Source organism: Atta cephalotes (assembly GCF_000143395.1).
Source record: "Atta cephalotes unplaced genomic scaffold scaffold00009, whole genome shotgun sequence".
Lineage (NCBI taxonomy): Eukaryota > Metazoa > Arthropoda > Insecta > Hymenoptera > Formicidae > Atta > Atta cephalotes.
The window spans coordinates 824,351-834,967 of NW_012130073.1; the positions used below are offsets into that span (position 1 = coordinate 824,351).

Consider the following 10,617-nt stretch of genomic DNA (forward strand, 5'->3'; position numbering starts at 1 on the left):
TTAAAAGTTTATGAATTTATACAAGATAGATAATCATAAATCATTTGTAGTTACTGCTGATGATGGCTAAAAAATTAGCCGGAATATGTATGATTACTAATTTATGTAATTAGTTTTTATTTATTATAACTTTATTGCGCACATTTTTAGCGCTTATTCCCATTTGCCTCCTTTTTTAAGTCTTTTTTTTTAATCCATATAAAAAAGGTGTAACGATTATTAAAAATAGAGAAATTCTGTTTCTAGTATACCTTTTACATGAGTTATTAACAAAGTTATCCATATATGGAATAAAGGAGAAATATATACAATAATTATAAACTAGTAATTATAAACTTAGAATATATATTTCATGAATTAATAATTGCGTCCACGAACAGTATATAATAACCGATTTTAAAATTGCTGTTCAAAAAGTATACATGTACAATATTAAAATGTCTTTTGTTTCAATAAATTTTTAGAATTAGAGCTACGCGTTTCATAATATTTTATTCTATTCATTAATTAATATTTTTTAAATATTCTGTGAATGTATAATAATATAACAGCATAACGTATACTTTAATTGTTATCTATGAATTTATCATACAGGATAGTCCATTTTAATTCATCCAGAATTAATTCATCTAGAATATTCTTAAGTTCATTCTTAAGTCATCCTTAAGTTAATCTTTTTTATCCCCCTTGTAACTTTTGTCTGAAACATTTTTGTCTTAGATTGTTCTATGAACTCTCAATGAACTCTCTCTTCAGCTGTTTTACTCTCTTATGTTCTTATTTTTTTAACTCTTTTGTTTATTCAGTAGGTTGAGTAGGTAAATTATCACATAGTTGAAACAACTGATTAAATTTCAAAATTTTGAGATATTCTACTAGATATAATAAAATAAACAATAAAAACGGACCACCCTGTATATAGATATACACGTGCCTGCGCGCGCGCACACACATATATCTATCTCAAATGTCTTATTTCTAAGAATTAGAGATTATAACTTTTCGGGACTTTGTCACACTTCTCATATCGAGATTATGATTTTTTATACGATTCTTAAATTTCGACTGTGACTTTTCAGGACATTGTCGTAGTTTTTAATTTTCGGAACATTCTTTTCAGGATTTTGCATGTCCTTCGTTTTGTAATTACTTTGGGTTATAAGACTGATCCTATTATAGTCATTTTACTTGAAATAATAATCATTCAATCAAAACAATTAATATTAGCGATAATGATAGTTTAAAAAGTATTCATATCATATATATATATAGATGATATATATATATATAGATGTTTATATTGTTTCTTGTACGTCATCTGCAGCTGTATTAATAATACAATCTTCATTTTCTGATAATGTATGGTGTCCCAAATAATGTCGATATTTCCGAATTAATTGCGGAATAATAATATTGTTATAACATGCCATACCGATTAAAAGAATTATAAAACCAATGAGCTATAACGAAAAATTTTGCAGTAATGTTTTTGTTATATGTATATAAATACTACTAATGATTTTTACTTCTCTAAAGCATACCTGCATATAATGAAAAACTTGCCACTGAAACGCTAAAGAAAAGATCCATATCACAATTGTACGAACACTGTCTAAAATCATTCTCGTTGTAGCACTCATTTCCTTAGTAACGCTAATACCAGCAAAATTAAAAAAAGCAATACTAAATGATATACCTGCAATAAGTTTGAAATAAGTTTGTTATAAAGACCAGAGATTAATAATTGCGAAAGAAATTTTAAAAAATAAGACTGACCGATAACAGCTATCAATAATTTACTATTACTTCCTATTTCGATAAGAGCTTCTACAGTAGCTTCAAGTGTGCCGCGTGAATTATCCGCAAAAGGAGGTGGCGCGCTAATATAATTGAAAGGGATTATTATTAGAGAAATACCAATAAATCCAAAGATACCTGTAAAAATAGATGCGAAAAATAAAAATTATTCAACATTTTTAAGATATTGTTTAAATATATCAATATTAACAAAGTTTATATAAAAAATGTAAAAATTATACTGACCTTCCCATCCAATTGCTTGTAATGCAGGAATGTCTTGCTGTCCCACGTATTTTTCTTCAACAACCATTTGAACAGCTGTTATTATCTAAAATATTTAAAATTAATTTGAAAAGAATTTTATGAAAGTAAACATATTTATCTTTGCATAATTAAATATTTCGTTTAAACAAGTATGTAGTAAAAAGAAATCCATTATTTTTCTATTCAATTTCATGCAAAAATAATGGATTTCTTTTTACTACATCTAATTATTAAATCATAAATAAAATTACTAAAATAATAAGAATAGGGCTACAAATAAAGAACAAGATCTTGATGTTGAATTATTAAATAACAAACAAAAATTTATTCTAACATATGTAATTCCAGTGATTTGATCCCAATCAATATAGAATAATTACCATCACTATAATTAGATTATTAAAACAATAAAATTCAGAAAAAAACATCTTAAATTATTCGCTTTTTATTTTTAATGATTAACGGATATTTTAAATAGAGTCAATCCGAAGCTGCCATGAATTAATGTTTAGGTCGGAGTTTTAGTACAAAAGATAACGTTAAGAAATAAAAGAACTATTAAATTCGACGATTCTGACCTGTGCATTAATTCATGGCAACTTTCAATTGACTATTTACGACATCTGTTAACTACTAAGAATATAAGAGTAATTTAAGATGTTTTTTTGTCTGAATTTTATTATTTTAACAATCTAATCATAGTAATGGCAAATATTATACACTGGTTGAATGTTTAATTATAAACAACTACCTGTAGTTCCTTTCCAGTTCTTTAATTATAAATTTGTTAATTTAAAATTAGAATAAACTTTTGTTTGTTAATAATTTAGCATCAAGATGTTGCTTGATTCATAGCACTATTTTTATGATTTCAATTTTTGAGATTATTTGAATCTTTTACTTTATTAAATTTATAATTACTAAGTTTTATATATATTTTATATAATATAAAAAAATCAATAACAAAGATGTACCTGGGCAAATATAATAAGCAAATCCCCAGTGATTACAGAATTTGCACTGACATCATTGTTTTCCATTACTAATATATCGCTAATACCAACAAATACTAAACCTATTACTACAAAACCAATGCCTATCCATTCTCTTACTCCCAATTTTCTATTAAGAAATCCAATAGAAAGCATTCCTGTGAAAACAATTACTGATCCACGCAACATTTGGAAGCTACTTGCATAAGTCATATTCAAACCAACATACATTATGGATGTTGCAAACATATCACATAATGCAGGTACTATTAAAATAAAAGGATTAAAAATCCTTGAACCTTTGGTGAGTACGTTATTATCTACAGAGCCATCCTGAAAATAAATTAAAGAATTAATTAAATAATAAATTTAATTATTTTTATAAAGAACAAAAATCATAAATACTTACACCTCGCCGATTATAATAGTAGTAAAAGACTTTAAATGCTAAAAAACAAAGAGCTTCTCCAAGAAACATAAATGATGATTGCATAAAAGGATGATTGAAATATCTAAGTTGTTCATCTTCACCAAGTACAACTTGTTGATCTGCATATCTAAATAAATTTTAATTAATTGTAATATCTATAAAATTAATTATGCATTTTCTTCTATAATATAATTTTATTCTTTATATTGTGTATGTACATAGTTTAAAAATATAATACTTACTTAACTGATAAAGTATTAAATGAACCTGTAATTATTTGAAGTATTGCTAAAGTACATTGAAAATTTGACCACGCCATTGTTTAAGAAACAATGGCAGACAGTGACGATACACCACTTATTATATAGCTATTTTCTGTTTATATGCATGTGATAATGACACATACATTAAGAGTATATAGTTTACTTTGGCACTCTTAGTAAATAAAACAAAAAAGTAGTTTCTTTGTAACTTAACTTTCAGTACTTTTCTTTTTTTTCTACATTTAATTATAGATATGTTTTTGTAATAGAATTTATTGTATGTACACTCTTCATACTTAATATGAAATAAATATACATTTGAAGTTTGGCAACAACGAGAAAGTTTTAACAAAGAGATAAAATGGAAATATAAGAGCATACATGCTGATCTTTTTCATGCAATTGCATGCAATGCTTCTAATCCTCTGCTACACTAGCGCACCATCGTTCATTTTCGAGATACAGAAACTACGTATATATTACATCCATTTTTGTGACACATCGATAAAATCGTAGTATCGAAAGTGACACTGCGTGTCAGTGCTACATCCACATAAATTGCGCAGGAGATAAAGAAGATAAACGCACCAGAATGTAATTTTATTATAATAAGGAGATGCTGGAGTGACGATTGAATTGATCGAGATCGATAAAATAGATTTTATTAAAGACCTTTTTTAACAACAAATTATCAGAAATTTGATTTTGGAATGTTTTAATTGATCCACCATTTTTTCTCAAATCGAAGAAGGGGCAGCTTCAGCACCAACGAGATACTATTAGGGGGCTTCGCACAATAAATTAAAGGAACAGGGAACAGAGAACAAAGAACTGTTTCTTTTATTGCGCAAAGCCTCTTAAAGAGAAACTATCAGCTCTGAACAAATTTTCAATCGAACCCGGGAATAATTGAAGAACGGTGACATTACCGACAATTAATAAAAATTTACGATTATATTAATATAAATATTTTGATAATTTATTATTAAATTCATGATTTTTTTTATTATATAAATGCTGTATAAATAAGTACGCCTACTTTTAAGATTATATCTTAAACATTGAAAAATTATAATTTTTTCTCTTGCAGTTCATCTCTAATCAAACTCGTTAATAACATTAAAATCATAGTTTTAAATAAAAATCGAGTATTATTAAATTTTAAATATACATACATGTCTATGGAACTAATAAATTATGAAATTAGAATCGTATTATCAGTTTCTTATTCCTTAAACACTTAAATTTTAACAATTACGCGAACTTCCGTAAGAGTCAATCTTTAATAATATCTCGTTGGTGATAACTCAGAAAGTAAGTTCCGTTTTTAAATTTTGTCGCCGCAGTAGTGTATTCACAATGGTGCGCATGCGTGCCGAATTAACAAAGGAATGACGTGATTTTCAATTATTAATTCAGTACGCATTGTAGTATATATTTATAAGTTCTGTTCACGTTATTTGCACTTTTTGTATTCAGCATCTATGCATTCTCTTTTTTCAACATCCGAATATATATTTATTTTGTTTTAAGTGTAAAAATTTTTGGAAATTCAAGCAACGCAAACAGATCTAATGTTTAAATAAATCACGACGCGTTCATTGCTTGTGAAATGCGGTCTGTTTCTTAAATGCAAGGAACATTAATATGGTATATTCACTATCAAAGTTGTGAAATACATGAAAAATATGCAATGAGTGATTCAATCCATATCCACGTAGCAATGTATTTCCTTAGGATATCTTAGGGATATCTTAGGATATCTCACTTTCACATTCCGATTAACTTAATGGGCCTAATAACTTTGCAGGATTCCAACTGAAGTTGTCAGAGCAAAAAATGTGAAACTGAAGAGTTAAACATATTTCACTAATTATAATTAACTGTAATTTCACATACTATATTGAACATAAAAACAGATTATTAACAAACAGCTACCAGAAAGAAACTTTGCTACATAAGTTAGTATTACAAATCTATATTTATAACTTCTCTTTGCATTTTTTCTCCGACAGCTTCAGTTGGAATCCTGGAAAGTTATTAGGCCTCTTAAGTTAATCGGAGCTTGGTGAAAGTGGCTCTTAATTTGATCAATAAAAATTCCATTTTAATTAAACTAATTATGAATAACTCTATTCAAAAAAAGTACTTTCAGAGGCTCCATAAACACACTCTGATCAAGCTTATGTGTAATCTACAATAGCAGTATCAATAATGGATGAGACTGCAAGAATAAATAATTGATCATAGTCGATTATTCTTCTTACATTTAACTGTGATTGGTCAATTTGTTACTCTTACAGTCTCATCTACTACTATTACCATTGTAGACTATGAGTAATCCAGTAAGCAAGAAACATTTTGAAATATTTTAACAATATTGTAACATTGCTACAATGCCATTGAAATGTTTCAAAATGTTTCTTGCTTATTGGGAAGTGACGAACTCCATTCGCATATGCCTCTTTATAGGAATCGCATTATTTTCTCTTTACGAAAACAAGTCCATCTCGCGACGATATTGCGTACTATGCCGCTTGCCTGACCTGATAGAGTATACATCTATATGTACACCATAAGCGTACATTAGAGTAGGTATAAAGAGACCCTTTAATCAGAGACTGGGAGACAAGGATTTTGACAAATTTCTTCGAGCGTGAAAGGAGTGAAATGGTCTATCCTCCTTTCTCACTCGAAGAAATTTAACGAAATCCTGATGGCCAATCTCTGATTAAAGGATCTCTAGATATAAAGAGAGTGAAAACACTAATTAGCCGGAAGTCGCCATTTGATGTCCTACTATCTATATGATGCAATTCCTCTTCTTTCTTTAACGTCTTCTAACAGTAAGGAAATCTAAATGGCATAACCAATCAGCGTTAGGCACATGCATTGGCGCCACTGTCTTTATATCCACTCTAGTGTATGTATACTACACTGCCAAGCAAGTGGTGTAAGTACGCTATATATAATATAATATTAGGTGTGGGAAAAAGAAATCCATTATTTTTCCATTCAATTTCATATAAAAATAATGGATTTCTTTTTACTACACCTATATATCTCGCCGCCGCGAGATAGATTCGTTTTCCGTAAGGAGAAAATGATGCGGATCTCTAAAGAGGCATATGCGAACGGAGTTCATCACTGTCACTTACTTATTTAATCATAACTAGCAGTAAATGATAGTAACATAATTAATTATGATTAATTTCATGTGACGCATACTCTTTTCCTGCATTTTGTATGATATCGAGACTCGGATATACTCTTGTAAAAAAGTACTATTGCGCATTGCGCAGTTTTTCTACAAGAATTTAATTTGAAAGACATTTTAAGATGTTTCAGTAAACGAATGGATTAAAATGAATTGAAATGGATTCAGATTTCAGAAATATTAATTCACGAATGTTAAAATGAATGCTTTTCAATCCTGAATGCATTTTTCTTCATTTATAGGAACTGCATGGAGCATATCTCTATGCCTTTCAATCTAAATATAATATTAGCTTTTTTTTGTGCACACAAACACAATTGTGAATACTGTTCAATTCAAAATTTTGAATAGGAAATGCAATTTTTCAATCCAATTGCATCCAATTGAATCTAATTGAATTCAATTAAATCTAATAAAAAGCTATTTTATTATATATTCGCTATTTAAAATATGCATTCGAATAGAAAATTTCAATCCATTTTAATCCATTCTCGTTTGCTGGAGTTCACTGGATAAAGACAGGATGAAATTTGGTCATCTAGAAACATCCTAATGATATCTAAATGGTGATGTTCTGTGGATGTAGAATAAGCAGACATAAAAACATCTTCAATTTATCCTTAAGGTTCTTCAGATACGTACTCTGGATATTTGAAAATTCCTCGACATACATCCATCATACTAATAACATACATTTTCGGAAGATCATTTCGAGTCTTATCTCAAAAGTGTCTCCACAGCTACTTTGATTTAATACATATGAATACTTTCCACTGCTTCACATATCTAGGTGTGTCATATAATAATAGTAAGTTATATTTCTAAATTAATTAGTACAGATAATAATACAAAGTGTTAATTAGCATACACTACTTATATTTCTGTACTAAATCTATTTGTAGGATCAAGTTTTGCTGTGTGGATAATATAGAGATAGATGTGACTTTTCAATGAAAAACGCAAAAATATGCACGATGAAACGGACCACGTCTCTAATGATTACATATTTCGATTTACGTCGAAGTAATAACATCGATATTATGAAACTAGCCAATTATAAATCCTCTAAAGGATGAAAAAATTGTGATTGGTCAGTTTTATAACTTGAATGTTATTAAATCTGATTAATGCCATTTCTACCAATGTAGATTAACTTTAATCTCGATTCAACTTACTCTTCATCTTATTCTTAAAATTAGAAAAAGATGAAAAGTTAGTTGAACCGAAATTAAAATTAAACTGCATTAATAGAAATGGGCAAAATATTGTGTAAATTATTAATTAATGACGAATTGATGCATGTAGTTGAAGAGAAAATTAAAGAGAACAGACAATTTATTATTAAGTCTTTTTCCCTGTATTTTCTAGAAATTTCATAGGCGGCAACTTTCTATGACGGGATACTATGAAGGGATACAACGCCTAATATCCCGCTATAATAAGTCATCAATAACAATGATATCTATGTAGCGGAATAGTAAGGTGTGTACTTTAAAAAGCAATAAAAAATTTTCTGTAAGTATAGACTTGTTTTCTTTTAATAGGCCATCGGAACTTATTTTCTGGTTAACCCTCGTATAAATAGTACATTGTAAAAGAAATTTGTTGCAAAATACATCCAGATCGCAGAACATACTAATAACATACATTTTCGGAAGATCATTTCGAGTCTTATCTCAAAAGTGTCTCCATAGCTACTTTGATTTAATACATATGAATACTTTCCACTGCTTCACATATCTAGGTGTGTCATATAATAATAGTAAGTTATATTTCTAAATTAATTAGTACAGATAATAATACAAAGTGTTAATTAGCATACACTACTTATATTTCTGTACTAAACCATATTACCTTGAAAGTCTAAGTATACGATTGATAACATTTCTTATAAAACTCTTGTTAACGAATTATATCCTGATTTTCTAAAAAATCATACAAAAGCTTATAAATTCATACAAGATGCAGCTGTTATTCTTTATTCTTTATCATTGTAACAATTTCTCTATGAATATGTCTACAACAATCGGCTGCTTTATTTGGGTGATCGAACACAACTATCTTTCCTTGCCTCTTGCTCTTTTACGAAGTCAACTATGAGAAAATTTTCGATTTCTATCGTATTATCAATTTAAGGAAGGACGGAAATGGAAAAATCAATTGGAAATTGTACGTATATTAACGAAAATCAAATTTTATAGAGAAAAGGAGTTAGATTTGATTAATTACAAATTTGTTACAGATATAAAAAGATTTTATACAGAAAACACATGTTCTTTTCGAATTGTTTGCAATACGATCTGCAGTACAAATTATAATTATACAAATATATTTATATTTGTTAATATTTTTTTCCCTTCCCCCTCTCCTTGCTACGTCAGTATTTCATATTTGTTTGAATACTTTGGGTTGCCCTAATTTATATAGAATAGAGCAACACGTATTGTATTATCACTCATTTGTAATATTGTCCATTGTAAAAAAAAGCTAATAAAAAGGAATATGATTATAGAATTACTCCAAAAAGAAGTAGAAAAAGATTGTGCAATATCAGTATAGATGTAACACCACAACTGCGTTTGGAAATTTGCTGGCACATTCAAGATGTTTCTATGCAAAAATATAAAGTATGTTTATCCCAATAAAGAATCCCAATAATCGAAAAAAATCAAAGCAAAACATAAATACATCACGCGAAAATAGATGTATTTTGGATATTCATTAATCTGTACAATATGAAACAATTCTTTCATCGATTTCAAATGACGTAATTAATTTTCTTTTTGGAATAAAAGATTCTGTTCTTTTCGCAACGAAGACATAGATTTATATTGATAAATATTTCCGTCTTTGTGGATCTTAGAATTCGAGATATTCGATTCTCAACACGATTCTATCAGTTTATTTCATCATGAATTGTATTCACTTGTATCTATAATTGTGTACACGTTGCACTAATCAAGTTTATTTATTTCATGTATCAAAGCCTGCATTTCTATGGCAACTTTAGTTAGATAGAAAAGTGCAAACGAAGGCAGTGACGATTATGAGTTCAGGCCTTGGCGTTTCTCTTCTTCGAGCATTGCATCGAGCTCATCTGTAAGATTGGCAAGCATATTCCCAATGTCGTTCAAAACATCCGCAGGTTCTCCGCCATTGGAATGATGATTGACTATATGACCACTTATACTACTATTAGGACCACCCGCTATGTATTCTTGTGCTCGGTTGGCCCTTTGTTTTATCGTACCGGCATTCTCATTGGCAAACGGCAACGAATCTGATTCTGTACTGGAACTTGACTGTAAATATAATAAAATAAAATAAATGTATATACATTAAGGAATCGAAAAGAATGAATTAAGCCTATAAAAATATAAATATTGCGGGATTTTCTAAACATTTTATCGACAATTGTCATTATCGTTAGCGATAGCTAATGAAGATAGATTTCTTCAATATTTTCTTGAAAGTACGAAGTAAACATTTTCTTATTGTAAATAAGTATTTACTGAAAAAATAAATATATATTATTTGATTTAAGTATTTAATTTCTTTTTTAATAAATATTTATTTGCAGTAGAAAAAGATTTACTTAATACTATTTAAGAAAATATTATTTAAATTTTAGGTAATTTTTTTTAGTTTAGT

General features: G+C 28.4%; 2 protein-coding genes across 2 annotated transcripts in view; both read right to left on the reverse strand.

Annotated features, from left to right (window-relative positions):
* Positions 1-1,295: 1,295 nt before the first annotated feature.
* LOC105627423 (solute carrier family 35 member F6) lies at positions 1,296-3,805 on the reverse strand. Its single transcript, XM_012208706.1, has 7 exons — positions 3,729-3,805; positions 3,466-3,613; positions 3,039-3,389; positions 2,044-2,128; positions 1,777-1,935; positions 1,542-1,696; positions 1,296-1,460 (listed from the first exon to the last, which is right to left on the reverse strand). Exons 1-7 carry the CDS (start codon positions 3,803-3,805, stop codon positions 1,296-1,298), a joined length of 1,140 nt encoding a protein of 379 aa, XP_012064096.1.
* A 6,205-nt stretch (positions 3,806-10,010) lies between these two features.
* The window catches only part of LOC105627424 (caskin-1), a 12,962-nt gene continuing 12,355 nt past the window's right edge, over positions 10,011-10,617 (reverse strand). The window contains exon 7 of the mRNA XM_012208707.1: positions 10,011-10,268. Coding sequence (XP_012064097.1) covers positions 10,011-10,268 — 258 coding nt within the window. The remainder of the gene's footprint in view (positions 10,269-10,617) is intronic.

Bases quoted from the DNA above. Each gene is read 5' to 3' on its own strand.
- LOC105627423 (XM_012208706.1), bottom strand. From the start codon at position 3,805: ATGGCGTGGTCAAATTTTCAATGTACTTTAGCAATACTTCAAATAATT. The intron at 2,129-3,038 runs GTACATCTTTGT...TAAATATTTTAG, and splicing joins TGCTTATTATATTTGCCCAG to ATAATAACAGCTGTTCAAAT. The intron at 1,936-2,043 runs GTCAGTATAATT...CTATTTTTACAG, and splicing joins ACAAGCAATTGGATGGGAAG to GTATCTTTGGATTTATTGGT.